Source organism: Numenius arquata, chromosome 2 (genome assembly GCF_964106895.1).
Source record: "Numenius arquata chromosome 2, bNumArq3.hap1.1, whole genome shotgun sequence".
Taxonomy (NCBI): domain Eukaryota; kingdom Metazoa; phylum Chordata; class Aves; order Charadriiformes; family Scolopacidae; genus Numenius; species Numenius arquata.
In genome coordinates, this window is record NC_133577.1 from 22,581,148 (window position 1) to 22,608,620 (window position 27,473).

At 38.2% G+C, this 27,473-nt stretch overlaps 1 protein-coding gene across 1 annotated transcript in view; it reads left to right on the forward strand.

The window, feature by feature from the left end:
• Positions 1-27,473, forward strand: part of DISC1 (DISC1 scaffold protein) — a 207,306-nt gene that overhangs the window by 100,512 nt on the left and 79,321 nt on the right. The window contains exon 9 of the mRNA XM_074164698.1: positions 1,045-1,233. Within this exon, the coding sequence (XP_074020799.1) occupies positions 1,045-1,233 (189 nt within the window). The remainder of the gene's footprint in view (positions 1-1,044; positions 1,234-27,473) is intronic.

Here is a 27,473-nt window from a genome sequence, read left to right on the forward strand (position 1 = left end):
ATGGAAATTATTTTTGTCAAGTATTCTTTAGATTGCAATTTTTTTGGTAGGTTTTTGTTTTCTTTTTTTTTTGTTCCAGACAACTAGCTGAATCATTGAAAAGACAGAGGTACAGCTGTATGAATGTAGCACTGTAATAGTTACTCTACTGTTATTTAACAATCATTTAATAGCTGAGCATCTAACTGTTATTGTGCATTTAGACTTCTCTGTGAAGTAAGGAAGCATTCCTCTCCAGGTTCTTATAAAAATGGTTTTAAGAAAGGTTAAGTGGGCAAGTGTTACTAGACTATGCTGTAAACCAGTTGGGAACTGAGCTTTTGCCCCTGGATCCCTGTCCAAAGCAGCCAAACATTTTTAAAAACTCCAGAGCAGTGTGAGCTGGTGATACTGAGGTATTCTGCCCGTCTCTGAGGCTTCATGCTTCAGGGAAAGCCAGAAGTGGAGAGTTTTGACTTTTAAATATATTGTCTAAAAAGAACATCTCCTGATGATCTTTGCACTGGGTACATGCTATTTAAGAAATGCAACCTGTCATTTATAAACAACCTTCTCATGCTTGTTATGAACAATGGCATAGTGCTGATTTTTTCAAGGAGGAAGTACTTCAGGATGCAGCAAACTGATAGTATCTACTTAAAAAGTATTGTGAGCTGAGGTGTCCTCCAAAACAAGCAAATGGTCTGACAGATCACACCACAGTGATCAGTGAATTACAGTATAACGCTTTCTGAAGTGTGGACCTCACAAAAGTTTTCTCCAAAAAATGTAAATTGTATCAATAATGATATTAATAAAAAAGATTATTTCTGTGTGTATAAGGTTAAATGTGTTACAATTATGATTCTTTTTGTAGTATGTTAATGAAATGGATGCTTGTAAGGCAGTTTTGTTTGTAGTTCCCCCCAAAATTAGTCTTTCAGTTGCTGTTGGGAAGTATGGTTGCTTCATTTCCCTTGTTTGCTGTGTAACCTACTGATGTTGCAAGTGCCTGCCTCATTGTCTCTTCCTTTCCTCTTCCCCCTGCCCCCACAAAACATGTAGGAAGTAATTTTGGGACTGCAAAGGATCTGACAGAAGAAATAAGATCATTAACGTCTGAGAAGGAGGGGCTGGAAGGACTTCTCAATGAACTGCTGGTTCTGAGTGCCAGAAATATCCGAAAATTAGAGAGAATTAAAGACGACTACACCAGACTTAAACAAGAACTTGAACAAGGAGAAGCTGCCTTTGGTAAGTAGCTCACAGCCTGTTACAGCTTTTGCTCAGTCATGAGTGCCTAGAAGTCTACTGGGTTTGATAAACCATCCTGTGTTTTGCAAAACACTGATTTTTCTGAGGAAAGCTTGGCCAGGGCCTATATAAGCAATATGCTGAGTGTTTCTCAGCTGTTTCCACTAGAAGTGGGAGAGTCTGAGGGGGAGAAGGGATATCCCAGCAATATACAACTTTTTAAGGTCTATCTTAGCCCAATTCTCAAAAACTTTCTTTTCTAAGCCCATTTTTCTAATAATGGTGATGGTACTGTGCATTTATTCATATACAGAGAAATACATGTAGTCTATATGTATGTTGAAGCAGCACATGCAGTTTGCCACGACAATAGAACCATATTTAGTATCTATAACTAAATATTTGGTATATATAACATTTCATGATGACTCTGAACGTATGAGGTGCAAGGGATTCCTGGTTCTGAAGGCATGAGATTCTTCCTAAGTTTATGCTTGGGGGTGGGGGGGGGGAGTTAAACAGCTTGCCAAACACAGCTCACACATAACTCTAAGCAGTGTTCTTGGGTTGTAGTGTCACAGTGGAACTGGGGAAGTTCTATGCAATTACTGGGAAAGCTACTGACAACAAAATAGCAAAGTCATTCTTAGGCTTGGCTTACCCTCTTGTCTGCTGTACCCTCTCCTGAAGTTAAGCCGATATAAGTGGCCTTGCTGCTTGATTAAATGAAAGGCTGAATAACATTTAATTGACTACAAGTGTACAGTTACTATAGTTACCTCTAAACAGCTAAGTATAAATTTGAGAGCTGCTTTAAAGCTCTGGGGGTTTGAAATGTCTTTTCAGGATCTTAGGTGCAGTAGGTCCATTGAAGAGAGGAAAACGCCTCTGTTTTAAAAGTATATGAAGTTTCTTCATAGGCGAGTGAATAGGCAAGAGCTATTTTTAGAAACAAAGTTTTGTAGGCAATGGAATAAGTCTAAGACAATATTTTAAAGATGCATAGAGGATAATATATATACATACACTTTACTAGATAAGAACTTAAATTAAAATTTAAAAAATGATTCCTCGAAGTATTGCATTCTTACCTGAGTGATTCAAACCCACATCAGGCAATACTTCCTCATGGCTTGTATTTGTAAGTAAGTTGAAGGGGGTTCTAACCTTGCAACCTGTCCATTTTGTTGCTCCTTTTTTTCTAGGACAATTAAACTTTCTATAATACACATATACTTCTCATTTGTATTTTTCTTCAGCAGGGTTTTAAACAAAACCTGTGCAAGACTGTTGCTGAACCAACAGAATTGGTTGCATTTCGCAGATTGGTTTGGTTTTTTTTCCCCCTTTGCATTTATGTAGCTGTAATGAGGTGTTGTCTTGGTCTGACCTCTCCTGTCCTGTAATTTATGACAATAAATTGCAAAACACTGTGTTTACTATGTGGATTGTTCTTTTAATTAGTTGTGATTCTGTAGGCATAAGAAGAAATTTATCGTTGTGTAAAATAAAATGCTATCAAGCACATACTAGTCAGAGATACATAAATTGAAATCTGAGATCTTCCCTTTTCCTCGTCCCTGCCCCCTGGCATGTAATCTACACCATTTTCTTCTTTAACAAATGGAAACTCACTTAGGTTTGAGAACCCTAGCATGAGTTTGATACCAATATGTTTAATTGAATAAAAGCCTTCTGATAGTCCCTGGACAATAGCAAACAGATTGTATCTTAAAGATGGCATCCACTTTTACAGAGCAGTTGTTGTTTTGTACAGTACTTTCATGTATGGGGAATAAAGCATAAACAATTGGAATATGATTTTGTTATCATTTGTTCTTGCTGTTGTTCAAAAGAACTAGAGATAATTGTTTTGGTTTTGTCTGTTCTGTGAAAGGTGTGATTTGCATCAGGGTAGCTGAGCTGACTTACTGCACAGCCCCAGGTTTTGTGGTTCATTTAAGCTGGTAAAATCCGTGTTGCTGCTGAGACACATGGTTTTGCCTTTTCCTCCTGTTCCTGCCCCATCCCATGAGCCAGCTCAGTGCTGAACCAGAGCGGGGCGTTAGCACGCCCCTGAGATGCACCAGCATGTGGTGGGAGTGCTGGCATTGGACTAAGGGACATGGCAGGGGTGGGGGATTGTGATGGGGAGTGGGTTGACCTACTGCTGTTGGTGACACTGTGATTTTTGGGAGAGTGTAGTCTGGCAGGAAAACGGCTCCTAAAATGCTTCTGCTGCTTGAGCTCTTAGTGCAGCGTGGGCTTAGCTGTGCTGTGGGTTATGTTAGTGTGAGTGGCTGGTCCCACTTCTTGGTGCAGCCCATTCCTGGTTAGTTTGACTTTTCCCTCTACAGCTAAGAGCCAGGGAAAGAAATCCTTTCTCCATCTAACTACTAACTGAGGGATGTTACTGTCCTCCAGCTTTTTTTTACTCTCTCTCTGCCCAGAGTTCATTAGGGAGCCCTTCAGGCCAAATTAGCCATGCTAATTTAAACAGCAAAAATGGTCTGGGCTAGGCTGGCTGATCTGTGTCAAGGCATGCAGCATGGATGTACCTGTGATTCCTTTTTGTGGCACAGTTGTGCTACGCTTTGGCTAAACTCTTCATGAAACAGATGTCCATCCATAAGCTAAACGTAGGTTACCGAAAGTAATGTAGAGAAAGAGGTCCCTCGGTCATCTTGTCTTTGAATGTTTATACTAGTTTAATAAATTAGTGGGTTTATATGCCTTTCGGTGTAGAAAGGAGATGTTTCATTTTTCTCCAGGAAAGGTAATTGAATTGACTTGGAGCTGTTGTCTGCTCTTATTCTTGCTTTCATGTTGTTTCCAGGGAATAATCATCATCTTTCCTGCATCAGGAGCCCTCCTTCTGTTTTTTAATACAGCACCTTTAAACCTTCTGCACCGGCATACCCACACGTAGCTCTTTCTACATCATCTGGCACTTGAACAGTTACCTTTTGTGTCTGTGAACTTCCTGAAAACTTATGTTTTTTTCTTTTTTTTAAACTGAAGATAATATCACTTTGTCTAGAAAACACTAAACAAAGAGATTGAAATGCTGAAATATGTGTGTATGTTTGTCTTGTGTGTAAATTGATCACCTATTTTTTTACTTCATTAATAACTGTTGATTTCTCGCAGTAATGCAGATATAAGGAAGCAGACGTCAAGGGAAGAGACTTAATCACACAATAATCAGAGCTGGAATTTTAAATAGGACACATCATTAGCATGTTAATGAATTTTCTCACTTTGTGCCAGCTGCCCAAGTATAAAAGATATTGCAGATGTAGTGCAAAAATCAGGCTTGGCTTACTGTGCTGAGAGCTGTCAGTGCTCCCTGTAAAGGAGACTTGACAAAAATCCTTTCATATTTTTAGAGATGCTCAAGAATGTTTTTTCCCCATTTGATAATAGAAGCATTGACAAGTAATGTTATTTATTAGCGTTTTAGAATGAATAGTTTTGATCTGCCCTTTAGACAGTAACTTTCTTCTGAGGGCATCAGAACACTTCTGTAAAGGATGAACTGTTATTGCCCTGGAAAAGCCAAGGGTACAGAGGCCGTGTAATTTTATCTGAAATAGTGGTGAGACCGAGTTTCCTGATTTGGTCTAGCATCAATCATGATTGAATTAATCACTTGCAACAAACAGATTTGAAATCAAGTGGTACTCTGTGTAAACTTTACATTCTTCTAAGCTGAAGGTATTTCTATAGCCTAAGACATAACGGTTCTGGGAAAATCGCTGAAGGTCTTGTGCTTTACTGTCGAGCAGATCTGCCTTATAAAGTCAGAAGTGAAAAGTATAGAGTACCTGTTATGGTGAGGAAGAGAGCTGCTTTGCAGCCTAAAACAACCCAAACCATGTTCCAGACAGTGAAGCTTAATTACTTGCCTGTCTGCCAAACTGCTGGATTGAGTTTATAAATCCTGGTTTGGGTTGATTGGCATTTGTGACCCAGGGCTGGAAATGAAGCCTACCCTCTTGTCTCGGTTTCCTCATTACCGGTATTGATGGGCAGGTTTTCCTGCCTCATTTGCTGAATTCCTTTTCTGGCTGCGCTCAGCCACTTTCTGCCCCTATTACACTTTTGGGAAAGCATCTCCTGGTAAATAATGTATGTATGCACAAAGCTAGGGTGGCTGTATTTCATGATTTAATTGCTAGGTTGTTCTTGCTGAGTGATCCTAAGTAGAATTTCTATACTGAATTAATTTCTAAAGGAAATATAAAATAAAGACTATCAGTCACATCAAAATGGTTTTTTAACCACCCCACTCTTTTTTTTCCACTATTGTTTGGAGGCTGATACTTCAGTCTCTACTGCTCAAATCTAATTAACATATTTGAATTTTATTGTCTTAGAAATGGCTTATGTAAGTCCTAAAACTCTTACCAGACTGCTTGTAGAGTGAAGCTTTCTGGAATTGAACAGATATATTTATTAAATAATTAATTAGACGTTACAGAGGGATTTCATAGGAAGCTGAAATTTTCTTTCACATTGTTTTTTGTTCTCTTGTTCAATGCACATACTCTGCACATTTGCGCAGAACGTCTCATAGCTTTTTGTCCTTGAACAGAAGAGAAACCTATCCAAGGCCATTTTTAAAATTTGCTTTTTAAATAAATGTATGTTTTGGCTTAGCTACTTATGAATAAAATGTGTTCAGAGTTTACTTCAAAGAATAACAAAAATTCTCCTGATCTTTTTACAGTCATTGTTCAAAAAGCTGCATATTTAGCTGTAATGGAGAGTGCAATTAATTAGTCTAGTCTAAAGCTTAATATCATGTGGGCAGCAGAAAGCACTAGTTGTGCTGCTTAAGGTAATACTGGCTTTGCATCCTGAAATGTTTATGAAAAGCAGGTTCTGTACTTCATATGCAATTGTATAGGATGTGATTTACCAAACTGTTAATGTTAATGACCATTTACTGCAAAGCGTCTTTATTCTTTTGAAGACACGTGTTTATTCTGACAGATTCAATAGTGAACGTCCTATAATAGGAGCACAAGCAATGTGCTTCCTGCTGGGAAACCCTTCTCTTTTTTTTGTTTTAGTTTTAAATATTTGTTTTTAATAATAGTTGTTATACAAAAGCTTCCCTTTTTCTCCTTGTAACTGATTTTTCTAATGCTTTTTGAAAATATCTAAAGATTATTAAAAACTTTATACTGATTTTAATTCTTTCAAAAAATACCAACTCGGTATCTGCCTATGACGTGACAAAAAAGATTCCATGTTTTGCTTTACTGATTTTTTTCGGGTGGTGGTTTTAATTTTTTTCCTCGGTGCTTTTTTTTTTTCTGCACCAAATAGGCTTTCCATATTGTTTCCACAGTTCATCTTGTGTTTGAGTGATTATCTTATTCTAAACTGAAAAGCTGAACCTTTTGACAGGTTCTGTTTAAATAAATCATTAAAGGAGAACCACACAGTGTGTAACAGATGGGCTTCCATGAGGAAGAAGCTGTTCTGAGTCTCATTGTGTGTCCACTTTTGATTTGTGCAAGGTCATTACGTTCTGCAGGTCATACCTATATGAAATGCTCGTTGTTGTTCAAGTGAGTGGTGAAATGGAACGGCTTATTGCTTATGTCTGTGGCCACCTCTATTTAAACAGCGATCCTGTCAGATTTAGCCAGCGTTCACTCTATTTAGCTTTCACGGGAAGTATAAAACCCTCAGTGGTGATGCAGGATTGGGATTGGCACTGCAGCTTGTAGCATCCTTCATTCTGAGCTGACATTCAACTGATCCTCCGAAGTAGTGCTCTGCAGCATTCCGTCAGGCAGCATGTAAAAGTCAGGTCAATGTAAGAAAAGAAAAGGAAAAAACAACAATAAAAACCCCAAGAAGCTCAACGTTGAAGAGCTCCTTTTGTGTTGTCATGGCCAAATACAGCATGAGTAATTGCACTCGGCTCATCAGTATTCTCTCTGCTGTATCATTTGAAAAATTGATATTTCTGCATTTGCTTGGACTTGTACTGTAATGCATATTGCGTGCTTGTCTGCATTTCATGGATTGTGAGCATTATTCTCACTTTCCTGGGTCATTTTTAGAGCACTGGGGATCTTTCAGATTCAGTATACCTATATACATCTTTTGGTCTTAGATTTCTATAATGGTAGTCACTGCATTTTGAATTGTTACCAAGCTTTGAGGATCTAATCAGACTGATGTTTTTCATTCCATGTCATGGGTCAGCAAAATCTATATAAAAATATTAAACCCATTTTTTGAGTAAAATATCTGTGAAATACTATTTAATTGTAAGTAGTAGAGGGGTTTTTGTTACATAATTGCCTTTTTTGATAAATGTTATCTGTAGAATTTAGTAACATATAAAGAAAAAGTTCTGCTAAGCATTTCTTAAAGCTAAAATGTGTAATACATTTTTATTTTAGACATCAATTTTTGTCAGGATTGAAAAGATTGGAAGCCAGTCTGTTTTAGCGTAATTAAGTTTGCCGTATGTCTTGAGTCACTTGTAATTGTGTTTCATATAATGGTGATTATAAAGGTCTTCTTGTCTGGTGTTGTTCACTTAAATACGTAAAACACTTTATGATTTTTCACTTTGAGGATAGAGGTTTAGTTTATATAAATGCAATGGAGGTATTAAATTTAATCTGGCTGTTCTGTATAATTAGATGCAAATATCTGTAATGCAGGAAATATGAAATATCTGTTCAGGCAACTTGAACTGACACAGCAGCTTGGTTCAAAGCCCACTGGTATCTGTGGGGGTCTTTTTATCAGGCCATTCTCAGTTGATGCTCAAAGGTGAGCTTCTCTTCTGTCTCTTTCTTCTGAAATCTGATGGTATGAACTTTACTGAAATGTTTCATACAGCTATGTAATAGTCTTTCTTTGTAGACAGCAGTATGACCTAATTACACACAGAATAATAACTCCTGAAATGGCCCGGTGCTGGTTTTGCAGTTGTAGAGGTGGTTATGTACAAGGTGCAAGAAATAGAGCTTGATCTGAAGATTTATGCTGCCTCTCTTCAGCGAAAACGATGATCTTATTTTTAACTAGTAAAGACATCAAGGTTTCCTAAGTTGTGGTGCAGCAGAAACAGAGTGGCTCTGTTGGAATTGTGGAAGTGCAATCCAATGGTGAAAAGCATTACTGACCAGCCTTCTGCTGCAGTGAGAGATGGGCAACCTCAGCCCTGTCATGCAGCACACATACTCCAAGGTGCAGGTGTACAGACAGACAAACAAACAAGCAAGCAGGAAGTTCTGATAGTATGCCCGGCAACTTTTTCCTTTACACCTCAAATGGTATTGTCAGCTGTATATACAGTGCATTAAACTTTTGAGGTGTGTGTAATATCAAATCATTCCTGGTTTGCCCTCTCTGCTCTAGGTTTCTGCATTACTCCATTTTTTAGCTCAGCTGCTTCAACTGATTGGGTTGCAACAGGATAAATATGAAGTAACACAGATTGAGTGAATTTGGAATAAATTTGGAAGTGTATACCACCAATTTTAATCATTCTTCATTAGAATCTAATTCTGCAGCTGCATCTTCTGAGATACTGGGCTCAGATTAAACTTCCACAATTTTTTTTTTTCTTTTTAATGACTATAGTGAGTTTCAGAAGGAATGAGATGCAAAGATGTCAGAAAGCTAAGATTAAAAAAGGAAGAAAAAGATACAGCATCTTCTGCTCATCAGGCAGATGTAACACGTTCCCCTATGCAATTCCAACTACTTTAGCACAACACTATCCCTGGTGACGACCAACAAACACTCTTTAAGGTTTGCCTCTTCTGGAGCTTGAGCAGATAGTACTGTCATGCTACTGTACTTGTTTTATTTCATTGTGAAGCTCTTTTTTTTCCTGATGGTGTACAGCTGCCATTTTTAGATCTTGCATTAAGAGAATTCCAGTTTAGGCAGAAAATTAAAGTTGTGTCTTTCTGGAGCTGCTCAGAGGCAGGCAGAAAGGTAGAACCTGTCTGAGGATAGTGGCGTGCTCGGAAGAGGACCAAGAAAACTGCTGACATATGTAGTCATACAGATAGGATTGAATTACTTCTCAAAGAAAGATAAATGCTGCTTTCCTTGTCTCACAGATGATGTAACTGAGACACTCAGGCAATTGGTTTTGTGGTTCTGTTCATTTTGCTGTTTCTTATATGTACTGCCTGTATGGTCAGGACCTGTTGGATGGGATTACAGCATGTATTTGACAACTTGATCCTGAAACATTAACAAGTTGGAAGTATGAAAACAGTGTTTAGCCTCTTAAAAGGCTGAAGTTTTATTGAAAAAGTCAGTAAACAGTTGGCCTAGCATTCACAGGTTTCTTTATTTTAAGTTGTATCAATTTCAGTTTTGATTCTCAGTGTCCTACAGCAGGGTTTTACTTGGGTTTTTTTGACATTGTTCAAGTTACCTTAACATGATATGATATTTTCAGGTCCCAAAAATGTGCAAAGGACTCTTTGGGATACTTTCCTCATTTACTTTCTATTGAGGATGAATATAGAGATGGATAGGATATTTAAGGAATAGTGTCAGTTTGTTTTCAACTATCACTTCAGTAAAACCAGTCAGTCAGTTACCCTTCCAAAGATTCAGGCTTTCTGCAGATTGAAGGTAAAAATAGTACAGCATTTTACACTCAGTTAACGTTTTTGATTTTTATTTCATTTTTTTAGGCGTAAGCAAGAAAATGTTGTTTTAGGTCATCTGGGATCACTGATGTAAAATCAATATCCTAGAACAGTATTATACTGCAGCAGAACCAGAGAGTGAAGATATTGTTTAACTTTTTAGTTACAGGTATTTTTTCAGATTTGTGTATTTTGATTCAAGATCTTAGCATATTAATACATTTCCATCCAAAAGTTTTCATTCAAGAGTTTTGGCAGTGTTCTCGGGTTACAGTGTACAAGTCTAATTCTATGCTTGCATAAATGCATGCAATTTGTAAAGAATTACACCTCTTCACATTCATGGTAAATTCACCTCAGCGACGGGATGAAAAGTCAGATAATTTTCTGAGACATTATGTTTCATCTTTGCTTTGATATTGACTGGCAATATTCAGATACAGCATCTAGGAGTATGAACATCTAAGCAAAAGAAAGCCCTGGGATACCATTCCATTTGGAATACAAGATGTCCCTCAGGAAATCCAGGGGCTTTTTTCCAGTTTTTGTTCCTGTCGATTGTCAGATGCAGAATAGCTAAATCTCTCTGCTTTGTTTGTTCTTGATGCTGGTTTAAGGTTTTCTTTGAGGTATTTGTAAATACAGTAGTAAAGGTGCAAGCTAAATAAAGGTTTCTGTAATTAAGATATTGTAAAATAGTTTAGGATGCTAACATTCCTGACTTTTCACTTAATTATATACTTGAAATTAATGAAATTACTATCTGCTGTATAATTTGTTACCTGAATCACCACAGGGTTCCAGGTATGCTGGAGACTTTATACCTGCAGATATGCAGAAGTATAACCAAATTTGGAGTAATGGAAAATATATATCGGAAGGTGGGGCAGGTATAATATCCAATGATAAAAACACTGAAATTGTCAGCCTCTCTAGAACAGCTGTTTTTTTGTCAGCAAAATCATTTTAATGCTGCATGCATTATCCTAAAGAAGGCTTTACAATATAAAACCTCTTCTAATTCACACCTTTTACCAAGATACAAAAGTGGAAATGCAGAGAATTTAAATGGAAGAATGAGAGATTATTTATTCTGACTGTGATTCCTCAGAGAAAATGTATTTACAATTCTTGGGGTTTTTCCTCTAAGCTTTTTGTCTTTTTCTGTGCTTTCATTAAATCCTAACTGATTACTCTGAGGCAATGGAAATCTTATTATTTAGAGCAGAGTTAAGTACCTTGGATCTCCTGTTCAGGAATTGAAAGTTTTCATCCACAAATTTTCTTCCTCCCTCTGCCCTTGGAGACACAAACTGGAGTAAAAGGCAGAAACCCAAGGAATTGCTAATGCCTGGGGTCAGGAGCTGGAGCTCTGTATCCTTTGGTTTGATTTCTCTTCTTACTGGAGCAGGAACAGAGAGAATTCGTTCATGTTTTAGTTGATTTGTGCCACGGTTTCCTTGTATGAGGAGTGGAGGTGACAACTGTTTCTGTTAAATTATGTTGTGAGGTCTGTGGTCCGCAGACTCAATACTTAAGCACAGGAGATGGTAGTAGCAGGCTATAGTATAAGACCAGGGATTTTGTCACTTATAATTGCACAGAATCTGTGGTCTGTGTGCAGCCGGTGCTAGTGATTACTGTTATTTCTGATGACATACCAGATTTCAACTGATAGGCTGAGACCACATAAGAAATACATCAAACTGAATATTTGAAAGACTGCTCTTTGTTGTTGTTATGTTCAAACCCTGGTTTATTTTTTTTATATGAAAATATTGTAGTAGTAGACAGAATATAATTAAAACTTTGAATGCTGCTAACTGAAATGAAGATTCAGTCATTGTATTTGCGGAAGATATGTCTGGTTTGATGTGCATGTTGAAGTCTTGGGTGAAGATAAACAGGCAGTGTTTGCCAGGCTGTATAAGATTAAACAGTTCGTTACCTGTTGGAATTATCAGCTGGAAGACACATTGCATAATTTGGACTACAACCTTTATATGCTTTTGGCTGGATTATACCTCTTATCTAGCGAGGTGCATTGAAATATAATTAACGGTGCAAGCTGGTAATGACAGGCTGAAACTATGTGTATTTTTGTGCAGATAAACAATCCTATATCTAGATCAGAAGTCATAGTAACATTTTCTCTACTAATTTTTTTCCAGTTCCTGTATTCTAAAACATTGTACAAAGAAAAAATTATTTGTGGTTCATGCCAGAGAAAAACAAATCATAGAATCATAGAATGGTTCAGGTTGGAAGGGACCTTAAAGATCATCGAGTTCCAACCCCCCTGCCATGGGCAGGAACACCTCCACTAGACCAGGTTGCTCAAAGCCCCATCCAGCCTGGCCTTGAAAACTTCCAGGGATGGGGCATCCACAACTTCTCTGGACAACCTGTTCCAGTGTCTCACCACCCTCACAGTAAATAATTTCTTCCTAATATCTAATCTAAATCTTCCCTCTTTCAATTTAAAACCATTAGACTTTGTCCTATTGTTACATTCCCTCATCCATGCACTCCAGCTGGTTGTTGACATAGAGGGCAACACCCTCTCCTCATCTCCCCAGCCTGTCCTTCCTGAAGAGTCTGTATCCCTCCTTTCCAAGTCTCTAATCATAAGAGCCATCCCACCACATCTCTGTGATGCCAATAAGATGGCCCTGGAGGTGTGCGCATTTCTCTAACTCCTCTTGCTTGTTCCCCATGCTGTGTGCATTTGTGTAAAGGCACTTCAGCTGGATGCTTGACATAGCTGACTTACTGGCTGGAGTGGCTACATCTCCTTCGTGCTGCTCTTCAGGTGGCCTTTCTTTGAGGTGTTTTATCTGTGACTCCCTGGTTCCTTTTGCCTCAGGAGCCCCTGGCTCGTCACCATAAGACTTTGAGTATACTGCAGCGTACCCAGCACACCCAGCAAATGCCTTGTGTCCCATGGGATTGACTTTAAGAACCTTTGGAAAAATGGTAAATCCAGCAGAAAAGAGGGGGAATTACAGATCTCTTGTATTCTTGATTTTTGAATGTTTTGTTTGAGAGAAAATTTTGAAAATACATGGAGGTAGAAGTTCTGATCCATTGGTATCAGTAAGACATTTGCTTCCAATTTCAGCAGAGTTCAGGATTTCACCTCTGGCATTCTGTTATATTGAAACTGCAGCATCCGTTTCTGATTTGAGCTGCTTTGATGCAGGTGGTCTTCCTTTGATGGAAGTGATGTCCACATAGGAAAGATCAGAACTTGGTCAGAAATTCTTTTAACTAGAAAATCCTTCAATTTTATCACCAAATGATACATTTTGCCATTGGTAGACCTCTCCCGTTAAAGAAGAAACGTATGTTTTATTTTGTAGTTTTTAAGCTAAAAGGCAATTACTTTGATTTTTAGTTCAGTGAACTTATAGCCCGTTGACTTCTGCAATGAGTTTTTTATTTTAGGGCAGTGTTCCTCTGTAGTTAGGAGAAAACCAATTTTCTTTACAAGTCGGAGCATTTGGAATGTGGCATTTCTGACAGAATCACCTATAGCATTCATTCTTGTTACTGCAGTGTAAAAGAATGACCCGAATAAATTGTGTTGCTCTTGTATTTTCAGGTTTCCAATATACAATCTTGTGGGTATGTAAATGTTCTTCCTAATTCCCATCTAGTAATAAAATAAAATAATAAAAATAAAAATTGGCACATCCCAGCAGAAAAATGTGAAACCCTGGTATGAAGTTTATTCCTTCTATTCAGTACCTGTGAAAAAAGCTGTGTAAGTATCAGTGTAACATACCATCATTCATCATTTCATTGGTCAGCCACATTCTCAGATGGCAGGATATTATTGTAGCGGGAGAGATGTCATTTAAATAAGCCTTAGACATTGACTGAACTCTCCAATGTTGTATTGTCCTTTTTAACGCCTTGGATGGAATTACAAGCATAGGTGTGAAAATTTGTTGGCTTAGCTTTTTTTCTGTCTGTCTGCTTTCTGTTTATGAAGCGACAATTTTGGGAAAACTTAAAAATAACAGAACTGTAGAGAGGGACACAACTATGCCCGCAACTTTCTGTGGCTGAACCTAAGCTTTTGATAGTTTCCGCGAGTACTTGGCTTAGTCTTTCACCAGCCTAAAAAAGCATGGATGGTGTGTCCGTGAAGCCTGAAGATGCTTTGTGAGCAAATTGGTCAATAGTCAAAAATTGATTTTGCCTGCAACCTATCTGCAGTATGGGTTATAGACCAGAGGAAATGGAAAAATAAAGCTGTATATCCAAACAGTTTTTGCCAGTGAGGCTAGGTAAAACCAGTTGCAGGTTTGAACCCTCTTTGTTCTGCCACCACCGGCAGCCTGAGACTGTATCCTACCTTTGTTCCAGTGGTTAAGAGCATTCTCCACTGCCCGGAGTTTGTCTTGAGCGAAATGTGAGTGTATTTGTACTGATATTGGAATTGGTTTGGGCAGCAGTTGAAAGAAAAAAAGACATTTTAGATTCTCATTTGAACTAGTCTTTCTCATTTTTTTTATATTGTGAGTAGTTCTTTCCCTAGTGTTGACAAAACATAGAACTTGTAATTTTTTTTAATTTTTTTTTTTATATTTCTGTTTCATATCTTTCAAAGTGTCACAGATGACACTCAATGATGGAATGAAGTCTGTACTTTCAACAATTGAAGAGAATTTGTAGAGCAGTTGTGGGAGGTTAAAGGGTTGGGAGACAGGTCTAGTCATGGAAGGCTCAAGGTGCTTAGTGCATCTGAAAAGAAGTCTGAGATCATTTGATGGCAGTCTGCAATTGCGTGCTCGCAGACCAGAACTTCATAGCGGAAAGTTCGTTATGGTAAAAGACAAAATCAGGCGTGATCACTTCTAATGACTAGCAATTGAAGCTTGACAACTTCAGATTAAAAGGTGAGTCATTTACCTTTTAACTGACAGGACAATTAGCTTTTGCCAAAGTTCAGCAAAGATTATTGTAAATTCCCAGTAACTGTTTGTGTTTTTAGTATCTAGTTCCAGCTGGAATGAATTCTGAGAAATCTTACTGCCTGTGTTTTGCAGATGACCAAGATAAGTGAAAGCAATCATCTCTGCTAGGCTCGCAATCTGGAACTGTTGTTTTATCAATATAATAACTAAAGAAGCTATTCTTATTTTGAATATTATTATTTTTTATTCTTCTTATTCTTATTTTTTAGATTAATGAAGCCCAGTACAGAATGTTGTTAACATTTACTGTTAGTTTTACAATTCACTGGGTTCTGTAGTAACTTCTGGTTCTCTTCCTTCCCCCTTTTTTTTGTTTTTAATTTACTAGCTCCTGATAGTGTTTTTTCAATCTTTACTTGTTTTATTTTCTTGTCCAGCTTATACTATATGAAATTGTTTTCTTACAATTCAATAATTCATTGAAGTTTTGTTCATCTGAGCTCCTAATCATGTGGAGCACAATTTCACACCTCTTCCAGGGCAGTGCAGAATTCACCAAGACCACTCACTCTACCTGATTTATTTATTCTTAAATGAAGCTGCCGTGTCCAAGTCTTCTCTGACTTGTTTAATTCCTCAAAGGCACAGTATGTAGGTGTTATCTCATTCTTATGCTGCTTGCGTTTTGCCTCTCATGGTGACCCCTGCTGAGGTTACTTATGTAGCGTATGAGTGGATTGGTTAGGGAAATGGAGACTGCAGGAAAACACAGAACGCTCTAAGAGCATAGAGCATTTTACAAGCTGTCTGCCTGACCTTGAAAACCAGTATTCACTGGTCTAAATGGAAAATGTATTCACAGTTTTGCAGGATAAAGTACCAGGGCACCAGGATCTTTTCCTGTGTTAGAATACTTTGTCACAGTTCTAAAATGCTGAACTGCAGCTGTGAACCATCAGGGTATACATTTATTAGTTCTGCTTCTGTAGCTTCCCCCTAGGTAGGGTACCAGGCATCCTTTTATGCCTTTCAAAGAAATATAAAGAAGAAAATCTGTATCTTTTAAAATTCTCTTGGGTTTGGGGAGTTGTTTTAAAAGTTCTGAACCCCCAGAGTCTGTTGTCTTGGCATTCCTATGTTTATTTTATATTTTCTTTCTAACATTTGGCGTCCTGAGAAAGCACATGCTTTAATACTTCTCCATCTCTGATAAACACCATGTTTCTCTACAGCAGAAGAAAAGGTTTTAACCTCTGAAATCTGGGCCTTAAGTTCTTTACAACTTTTTTCCTTTTTTTTCCCCCTTATTTTTTCTCCTTTTTTTTATATGTTTGCTTTCATTGTAAGCCTTCACCTTCTTAAGTACAGTCAGCAGATATTTTTCCTTTGTTTATCTTTTATTTTTATATTTTCTCATTGCTTGTTGAAATGTTTTGTGTTTTCTGTCATCTTTTTATTTGTATCTGTGTATGTGCAAAATCATTTAATTTATTATGCTGTTCTCTCATATCTAATAGTTTTTCTGATGCAAATGGTTCCTGAAGTAAGTTGTGTGGACAGACTTTACTGCTAATTTCATGTTCTATTCTGTAAATTATTATCTTTATTTTTCCCCAGTTTAACTGAGCTTTCCACATTTGATGCTTAACATCACTTCTTTTTAAAAAAACATGGCAGGCTGGTTCCTTGTTTCGATTCACGCATAGCAAACCTGAGTTACAGAAAGATTCTTCATTCTACTTGTATCATTTGTGGACTTGGTAGTTAGATGGTTGCTCTAAAAATTGCCAATACTTGCTGACAAGTATTTTTCCAGCCTACAAATTTAGTGGAAGAGGATAAGCCAAATGGGAAGCTATTTCTGCTTCTTTCTCCTGTGTTGTACATAACTTATTCTTGCTATCCCAAGAAACTTCTTTAGGCTGTATTTTACTGTCTGTGCAGTTTAAACCAGCAGGGACTAATGGACAGTGTTTGACTCTCCACTCCCAGCAGCAGCATATCCAGAATTCTCAAAGGAGAAGGAGACCCATCTCTGTTCAGTCAAGTATTGCTTTATACTGCCAAGTCCTTTCCCTGTCCTGGAGCAGGTGGGTGCTGTGATGAAGCGTCTTCACTCAAAATACTGCTCCCCCTTGCTATTGGGTGGTCTGAGCTTGTTAATGAGACAACACTGCGCAACTCTCAGGTGGGCATTTGCTGTTCTACAGTTCCCTTACCAGAAACCTGCTATTTTTCTTACACTGCCCATTATCCCTGTTCGATGTGGTGCTTAAAGGGTTTGAGGCAGAGTAACCCTGGCTTAGTTGTGCGATCGCACATCACAAACGTGTGTTTCCTTCAGCAGTGTTTTCCAGGTTCCCATCTGTTCTTTCATTTCCCTGTTAGAAAAAGAACCATGCTGAGCTGTGATGAAGTACTAAGCTCTCAAGGCAGAGTGTGATGATCCCACAGAGGAGTATTTCTCCAATGTTAAGCATCAGGGAGCCCAAGATGACTTGGCTTTGGAATTATTATTTCTTTCTTTCTGTCTTTATTTCCTCTGTGGTGTTTTGCTACTGAACAGTAGAACTGGTGATAAACTTCTATACCCAAGATATTTCTGAAAATTACATTAGCTGTAAAGTTTAAAAAGGCAAAAAGATTCATTTCTGGAAATAACCTGCCTCAAATGATTGTTTAATGAAGAATTCTGCTTTAGTACATAAAGTATTCTTCAAGGAATAACTTGAGTCTGAGTATTGTGAGCTTTTAATGTTATAAAATAGGTAAAAAACACGGTAACAGAAGAGTTGCTGTCCAAGAATAACTTTGTAATATAAGAAGCTAGGAAAAGTTATCTGACTGTCTAACAGTCAAAGGTCACTAGCACTGGCAAAACTCATTTAGCTTTTGTTCCCCATTCCCACTGCAGGTGATTGCTTTCTTCACACATTGTTCTTGTTATTTTGGCACACTATGTGTGAGTGACAGCAAGCTCTTTAGCTCTTCTCGTCTTCAGCAACCACCCCCCACCTCTGTGAAATGACAGTCTCTCTGTAGGTTTTGATAAGGCGTTCTTCAAAAGGTTTTGATAAGGCATTCTTCTTCTTTATCTGCCATAATTTATTTTATTAGGTTGAAATATGTTCTTGCTGCCCCCTTCGCTGAGAGTTTATTGCTTCAACAATCACAGGCAAATCTGATTTACTGTAAACAGTTATAACAGCAGAGTAGATGTGTGGGCCGTAAATTGGTCGGAAAACAGGAGCAATTTGCTAGCAGAGAGAAAGTAACATTAAGTTAAACTGTTGTAGTGTTCACTGGAGTCTTGTATCATCAGCTATGCCAGCTTAACTAAGTATTGCGAGAAGCCTTATGCCAGTTGTTCTGCCACTTTGTGCCTGCGTTATCAGAGAGCACAGAGAAGACGCTTCCCTGCCTGGCAGGGTATGGTACTGGCTCAGCTCAGTTGTGTCTGCTAGTAAATCAGCTGCAGTGAAGAAGAAAATGGGAAGGGGGCTGTTCTTCTGTTGTCCTGAGGGGGCAGCTGTGATTTGGATACTGCAAATAATTTATTGTCCGTTTTGTCTAATGAACTGGAAAATTGAGGGAGGGGAAAAAAAAAAAAGCTTCAAAGGAAGAATTTAAGCAAGGGCAGAGAGGAGGCATGAAAACCGAGGATATGTTTGAAGAGAAGGTACTGTAGGCTGGAAGAAGCTCTTGTTTTAGTAATGCTTGAAATGTTTCCTTCAGCCAAAAGCAAAATTTAAGTCTCCTCCCATTGCAAGCCGCCAGAATCAGATGAATTCAACATTTTTCCTTCCCCCTTTAAGAAGACATAGGAGATCAGTGGCCCAATGGTTAGGGCTGTCTCAGTGTGCCATATATGGATTCAGTTTCTTCCGTGTCTAGGATTTGAATCCATCTCTCTGGCTGCCCTGACCCACAGGACAGGGGTAAGGCTGGAGGGGGTGGTGGGCACCCAGTAGTTGAATGTGCTCTGGAGGAGGAGTGACTGTGCTATCATCTCTGTGTGCTGACTGCCATACTAGAGCTTTCACCTTTTAGGCGTTATAAAACTCATCCGGCTTTGTCATTCATTGCTTTTCGTCGTGCAAACTGTCTCCGGAGCCATGGGAATTTGTAATTATGCAATTTATATGATTTATTGCTTGCACTCAACGGTCACTCTGCACTGCTCTTTCCATTACTTCTGAATTGGATCCATGTAAAAGTTTGGTGTTCTTACAAATACCACATAAATATAATTACAGGTGGCGTAATATTATTAGCCAGCCTGATTTGGGAAAGAAATACTTTCAATAGAAAATATTTTCAAGAATGATTTAAAAGCCTTATGTTCGCTGAGTTTTGTTTGGTGTGTGGGTTAAAGGGTCACTATTTTCATACACGAGAGATGCCTTACTGCAGGGTTTTGCACTGGGAGAGGCAAGCTCTGCGCTCATTAAGGCACCAAATGTCAAATTTTACATTAAAAAAAAAAAGCAGCAGCTTTTTAACATTATGCATTTTCTACATAATACCCTATATGCTGCCTCCCGAATGTTCCTTTTGACCTTGGTGAAAGGCTGTAATTAATCTGCAATTAAAGTAATGATAGCCTTTCTGAGGCCGGCAGCCCCCTCCGCTGCCCCGGCAGCCACGAGAGGGCGGTGCTGCCGCGGGAGAGGCGCCGCGGTTGCGAGTGGGCTGCGGGGGGACCCCCCCCTCTCCCACCGGAGACCCTCCGCAGAATCCTGCCCTCAGCTTCTGATCACCAGCCTCCCGCCCAGCAAAAGGCAGGCTGGAAGAAGATAACTCGGCAGAGCTGCAGTATTTCTTGATAGCCCCGCGTCCTCTTAAAACCTGATTTAAGATTGTTATTCTTGGGTTTGAATTGCATTTTGTTCTGTCTGGGTTCTTCTTGAATGCACACCTTGCTGTAATATTCCAGATGGCTGTCATCTCAACAATAGATAAAAATTAAGAATGGTAATCGGGGATATATTATTTAAATCCACTTCTTTATCTTTCATTACTTATTCACATTCTATTATACCCTGGTGCTGTATTCAAAACACTTGAGGATTTAACAAGGGGGAAAATAACCATTTAAAATTAGGATATTATGTCGGCATCTTTCTTGATGGTAAATTTTTAAAGCAATAGTGCAGTATGGAAGAGTTAGATCTGTTTCACGTGGAGGAGAATGCCTTACAAACTTAAAATTTTTTTCAAGTTGCGCTTAGAGGCAAAGAGTTAATTCTGAAAGAGGAAAAGACCAACTTACATAATTAGGTGGGAAAGTTGCACAAACAGGTATGCTCATAGGCCATGTGTCCTGCTAAACTGATAGGACGAGCTGAACCTTGTTAATCACACTAATAATAGACTCTCTTAAAATTATCATAGGAGCACAGAAGGAGGGTGACACCCATGTATTTCATGCTACTTCTGCTGCTGCATAGTGGAATGATATTCTGCATTTCCTATATAGCTACTCAAAAAGAGAGTACTGAGAAGTGTGAGGCATTTTTTTTTTCTTATAGATGCTGAATGGAAAATGGCAAGGTACAGTCTGTATAATAGGTAGAACTGGTGAGAAGACCTATTTGTAAAAACTTTTGAGTTTTTTGATTTCTGGGAGCATCACAGAATGTTTTACTGAGACTTCTGACTAAAACTTCCTCAAGCAAAGGATGAAAAACAGATGGTAAATACAGTGATCTGGGAAATGGGATATCCATGTACAGGTCCATATGTGGCTTCATTCAGATCGATCTTGGATACTGATTTCTTCATAGAATGAGGTGGTGGAGGAATAGAGAAGTCATGCTGAGCCTCTAGCCCGCCTTGTCTCTGCAGCAGATTTCCTGGGGGGATGGATCCATCTTCTCGCTTATAAACTGACACTTTGAGAGAATTAATATTTCTTGAGACAGTGACCATATGAGTCTGGACATTGTCTGACCTAACCTCAAAATACAAGAATGCTGCTTTGAAACCAAATTATTATCCCTAGTCAGTGCTGGTGAAGCTGCCACATGTAATGAACTCAAATTTTACAATGTCTTTATAATAATGAGTGATTGAGCTGCAGAAAGTGCTTTTTCATAGAGGAAGAGTCTCCTCAAATGTCAGTACAGGGAGGAAACAAGTGGGTGCATTGACACTGCTGTAGATTTGTTTGTGTAGCCACTATGTACATAAAATTAGCCTTCTGTCCATGATAATTTTTACTGACAATAATGGAAGTATAGTTTTTCTTTGTTGCTTGTGGGATTTGAACTTGCTAAGACAGTTTATTTAGTTCATAACAACCATGCTTAGTTTCAGAAGGACAGCTGAATGTGCTTCAAGTAATTGCTAATGAAAGGTGGGCCCTTCTATGCCTTGATTTGTGTCTTCAGGATGGATCTGCTCATGGCAGATTTCACAGTTGTTGGTAGTCTAGATAAAATGAGTTGTTGGTCACTGACCACTTTCCTACAGCTACAGCTCAACCTGCCGTGGTATTTTATCCCTTGGTGGGAATTGCACGCGAGAACTAGCACTGCGTTATAAGCATGGTACTTGAATTCTTAGGATTGTTCCCTGAAAGTCAGGATTTAGGTTTGTTGGAGTAGTGAAATGGAATCAGGGGGACGATGTAACTGTGAATACTAATGTTCGTGTTGTGATGTGTATGTACACTGACTCTAGAGTGTCAGGTTTAAGATCTTTGTAATCCTTGAATATAACATATGTTGTTAATGATTTTAATAGACCTCAAGCATCTGTCTCTTGACTACTTGCCTTAATACAAACTTTTGATTTCAGAATCTGCATCATAAATGCAGTTTCAGTTTTCATGAGTGTTATTACTGACCTGTGTCTTGATATGCCTGTGCAACATACCTTGCTGATATGGTCTCAGACTTACTATGTCAGTAAGAGTTAATGTATTATCCGTCAGTCTGAATTAGAACTCAGTGACAATATGCTAGAATGAAAAAATATCTGGACCTGTGTCAATAAGGAACCTAAAAATATCAGTAATTTGCCAAACATATAAAACGTGTTGAGAAAAACCTTCCTTTTCTATACAGTTACTCTCTTGTAGAAGACATAAACAGCTGATTGTTGCTGATAAATCTAGTGTAGCACGTTCTTAGTGAGGTAGTGGATGTATAGAAGGAAACAGCCCGTAACAAAAAAATATAGATTCCTTTTATTTAGCATGTGCTACCTGTGTGCTTTTGGAGCTCAACAAAATTGCAGGATGCGCATGTGTAGCTAAAAGCCTCATCAGCCTGATCGAAGCATTTATAAAACACTCCTGATCAATGGAGTGAAGACAATATGAAATATGTTTTAGGGGGAGATGATATTATCTGTGAGAATCAATACAAATGTTTGCAGGCAAATTATTGTTTCAGAGTATGATTTCTTATGTTGAGTTATGCAGCCATTTTCCTTTCAGTGCTAGTGTTTAGCCATTTGTTTAGCAATAAGAAAATGTGAATTTTATAGTTGACCTTACTGGGGTGTTTTTTTCCTTTTATTTTTTTATGAGTTCTCTTTACTAATTCTATTGAATGGAAGATGAAAAAACTGGTCATTGGACTTGCAGTTGGATCGCGTTGCTCTCTGGACTTCTCTCTTGTTTTTCTTTGGAGAAGAACACCTGGTATAAGATGAAATGTGGACAGTTCTAATGAAGGCAGGTTTCTGAACCCCTTTTATGCACAATTAAAATGACAAGTAAGGAAAGAATAAGAATAGCTCTTTAAAGTTAAGTCATCATCACCCAGCTATCCTGGAAATATTGTGTTAAGAGAGTTTCAAAACGGTGGGCAGGATCTAGAGCCTCTCTGTTTTTTTGAACCCAAAGCCTTGCAGTCAGCAATTTCTCTTCCCATGGCTTTTCATGACATGTCATGAGCTATTTAAGTCTCTTCTTTACAAAGGACTTCTTTCAAGCCTTTTTTCTCTTGACAATTTAGTATGGCTTTTTGTCTGCCATCCAGAGAAGTTATCTAGGTGGAAAGAAATTAATTTAGATGATTGTCATTAAAAGGGTGCTATAAGTGTAAGTCATTTGATGTGCGTGCATGCAAACAATTAATCTAGCATGTCCAAAATGCCTACCCTGCTGTGCCCTAGGGTCTCCAGTTCACGCTGGGACTGGACAAAGGTAGGAATATCCAGTCAAATTTGTGTTATGTGTGGCTACTGGAAAAGCATACATCCGCACCCCTGCCTGTATATGTGCAAGAAGTTTTGTCTGTTCAGAGTGCAATTATTGATGCAGCAATACCATGCAGAACTGGGCTTTTTTTGGAACATAATTCTACAGATTTGGCAGTTTCTAACTTGCCTTTCCCAAGGGAAACAGACACTTCAGCAGGGGTTTCTGTGGATGTGCTTATGGACCTGTGACAAACAGCAAGATTTCTACCACAATCTTAAAAACTAGGATTTGTCCTTCTGTATCTCAGTTTTGGATATTGCACTGTGAGCACAACTGAAAACAAATTGTGAGGATCAGTTTAGGAAAAAAATCAATCCTCAGTTATGGTTTCACCCCCTGAAACACTTGGCTATGGGTTTGTTTGGAGATGATGGGAACTTCTAGTGTAAGGGTGAAATAAGGGAGTTGGGTATGAATGGGACAGAAACATTAGAAGATGATACAAAAAGATGTTGGTAGTCTCTTGTGAAAACCCTTAGTAAGCAGGTTAGTGTGTTACAGTTCTGGTTTCAGCTGGTTTTGATTTCTCAGGACCATGATGCAAAGCAAAGTTCCAGTGGAAGCTGCTGTGAAGACACTGCTCTTTCATAGTTTGCCCAAGCGGTTAGTTTTGTGTAAAGATTTATAAAAGTCATTCCAAGAGTTTTGTTACTACTTTTGCTGTCAGATATGGATGAGATTAAAGCCGTGAAACTATTTACAGAGATCTCTGGAATTCAGGATATAATTAAACTTCTCTTGAAAGATTTTATGACAAAAATGCTTTTGGGGAGGAGTTTATGGAGTGTCCAGAGCTTATGCCTGATAAACTAATATGTCTTATAAACTATTTTAGCATGTGATGTAATATGTGCCTACAGGACATTAAATTGTAAAGTTATAGTCAAGCTAAAAATGATGGTTTGGTCTTCATGATAAGTTTGAAGGGCTGCAAAATCTTTTGGAAAATGCTTATTAGTATTCATTGGTTTTGCCCAGAGGACTCCGCTGAAACATTAAGTAATTTTTGGCTTTTTCTCACTTTAATCATGAAGGTGGTGTGATAGCTCAGAACTTGGAAGGCCTAAATTGTGTGCAGAGGGTCTCTGGGGCTGTCAAAACAGTGGTGTTAGGTGGGGGTTTTGCAGGCACTGCAAATTGGTTTCCCTCTGTCTCTGAATTGTCTTCTAGTTTTTGCAAGAACATGTATATCCTAACAGCAGAACAGATAGCATCTCTTTCTTCCACGCTGCTGGTCACTGCATCCTTTTACCACAAGTAAGTTTTGGTTTAGATTCCCTCCTGATAAAACTGAGTTCATGTTAAATGCAGCTGTTGCATGTTGGTTTTCAGACAGTTCCAGGGTGGTGGCAGCAGGGTCCTCCTTTGTGCTCCAAACCAGAGAGCTCTGAGCAATGTTCAGTTTCCTTGTTTAATTCTTAAAGGTCATGATTTGAAAGCAACAAAATAATATTGGCCTTTATATGGAGAACTTTTCAGTTGTATGTTGTCTGTAATATCCAATACCTTAAGCGATTGCTGCCACTTCTCTTTCCCTTCACCCATCTTCCCTCCCTGCATTATTTTTTTTGTCTTTTCTTTCCCCTGATAATCAACTCATTCAAACACTGATGGTCCTCGTTGGGTCTTTAACTGACTTCTAAAGATAGACAGAAAAAATTGCTTTGGGAATCTTGCAAGGGTAGGCTTTCCAGTGGAATCCCAAACTTGGATTTGTTTGTTGGGGTTTGTTGCAGTTCTGCTTTTACTTGTCGCTGTGGTAGCAGTATACTAAGAGTTTTTGGTTTCAGTGCAATTGGCATATATTTAAGGTACCCTAAAAAGTATTTTAAAAAGCTAGGAAGAGAAATCACACACACACAGACACCCCACCCCCACTCCCCAAAAAAAGATAACAACAGTGTAGGTAAATTTTTAAAACAAAGTTGGAAGGGTGGCTTTAAATTTCCTTTTTAGTCTAAATTATTTAGATGATCAGCTACTCTGTAGCTTTCTAAGTGGTTGTTACCACAAATGTCGAAGTCAGTTGCAGGACAACATGAAAGGTTCAATTAGGCTTGACAAAACTGAATGTAAGGTTCGAAGTTGCTCATCTTCAGCTGGGTTTCTAATTTTTCTGACAGCCACATAACCACTGTAGATGGAATTTCTAGTTAATATTGGAAAAATACTACTAAACAATCTTAGAATCCCTTGAGATGACAAAAATTCTCCTATCCTTTACTTAGAGCTTGTTTCTCACCAGTATTACAAAATCTCTCTGTCACTGTGGTTGGTTTTGCCCCTGACTTTTAGGAATTCCAGAAACTATATCTGGCTTCAAGTGCTACATGACAGCTGAGGTGGGGAAGCTGGCAACAAGGGCTACTATCCTGTGTCTTTAGAGTCTCTCTTTGCTTGGCTTGTCCAGTGGAGCATATTATCCCGACTGCTGAAGTCCTATTGACTAGAAATTAGGCTGTTGAATGACATAAATGATTATAAAAATAAGATTTGCATCTTATTTTCTATATATTGCTTCCAATATCTATTCAGACTTGTTTTTTTAATCTTGGATCATTAATTGTTTAATGAAAAGTGAGTAAAAAATGTATTTTTCCATCTCAGTAAAGTCTTGCAAAATTTAATTTTAAAAGTGTAGTTCTCATACTAAATGAAAATTTGACAGGAAAAATAAATTTCTATGAACAGAAAAATTCCAAAGTTTTCCATCAAAACCTGGGATTCATTTGTTTGAGTATTAAGGGTTACAAAACTGAGCCAGAGAAATGCAATTTTCTGAATATGTATTTTAAATTCTTCTAGCTAATGTTATCTTTGGAAAGAGAATCAACAGTACAAATGTTTCTGAAGATAGCAAATCTGTAAATGCACACAGCGTTTGAAGGCTGTGGCAAATGAGGTAGGAGTGTTCATCTCCCTCATTGTACTACTTTAATGTAAATTACTTTCCTGAACGTCCATTTTGTGTACAGGGAGCAGTACACAACAGATGCTTCATACACTTAACTGGGATCATTTAAAAAACAAAGCATCTCTGTAAAACCTGTCCATTCCCTGACCATTAGCATTTGTCACTGGCATTGCTTCTCAGAAGAAAGTTCATCTAAAAGCAGCACAAGACGCATTTCTGCCCAAAACCAAACGCTTAAGATGAGAGTAGAGTTGTTAGTGGTACGTGATTCAAGCTGGAGTTTATAACCACGAGGAGTCTGTAATATATTAATAAGTGGATGAAATATTAAATATTAAAAGGAGGAGTTTGTCAGAGGAGTATCCAGGTGTGCTATGCAGGCTGCCAGCAATAACTTGCTCCCACTGATCTTATAAATAGTCTGTGGCTTGCTATGTTTTAATTCAGAACACCTTAAAGGGCAACATATCAATATATAACTATGTGTGTCCCTGTATGCTCTTTCGAAAATTAATTTTGGCAGATACTGAAATGGAGAGCAGACTTGTTGGCTCCTCAGACAGGACCTGCTTCTACAAGAGTTTTGCATGAGCCAAAGTAGCGTCAATAAATAGTACGAGTTCTGAATGAAACATTGCTTAGGAAATGAAGTGCACTGATACGGATTGTTTTAAATGTATCCCTAGTGATGAATTGTTGTTATTTGAGAAGTGATGCCTGACTGTGCTTTTAAAGATGGTATCACGATGCATACAAACTGTCTGTATTTGTCTTTGAAGAGGGTCCTTCCTCACAAGTGCTAAACTTTAGTCTCAATATTTAATTTATTTTCTTCCTTTTCTAAATAAATTGTATCCTCTTTGTCACTGCTTCCTGCCAATTTCCATACCTATCCAAATGGTGGTAGTTTTTTTGTTGTTGTTTGGTTTGGTTTTGTGGTTTGTTTTTTTTTTTTAGTGTTCTGATGCATTTTCTGTGTTTGTAAAGTTCTTTTTCTTTCTTCCTGAGAGAAGCAGGAGTTGTTCTTCTACTGGAATGCACGTGAAGCCTCCCAGCTCCATTACTAATGTTAAGGGGTCATCCCTTGAAAATAACACTGCACAGTGTGTGCTAGCACAGACTTCTTCCCTCCCCTGGAACTGGCTATTATTTGTTGAGCGCTGTCAACACACCCGGCACTGTGTAATATAAAGAAAAAGGAGGATGGGATTTCTGCCCCAAAGGGTTTGCAGTCTGTTAGATGCACAAAACAGATTAGATAATGCTAAATATGGCACCGGTCAGATGCACAGATTAGTCTGAAAATGCCACAGATCTTTTTAATATAGCTTCCTTCTTTGATGGATGTAGTCTGTGTTTTAATGAAAGTACAAAAATACTCTTGGCTTCCCCGAAGACTTTACAAAAAGCTACATCTGAATAACTGACAGGTAGGATCTATCATGCCAAGCTTAAGCTTATTGCTAAGCCAAAATATCTGATAAAGATGGTTTGCCTACTGGCAAAGAATTAATTGGATTTCATACTTTGAA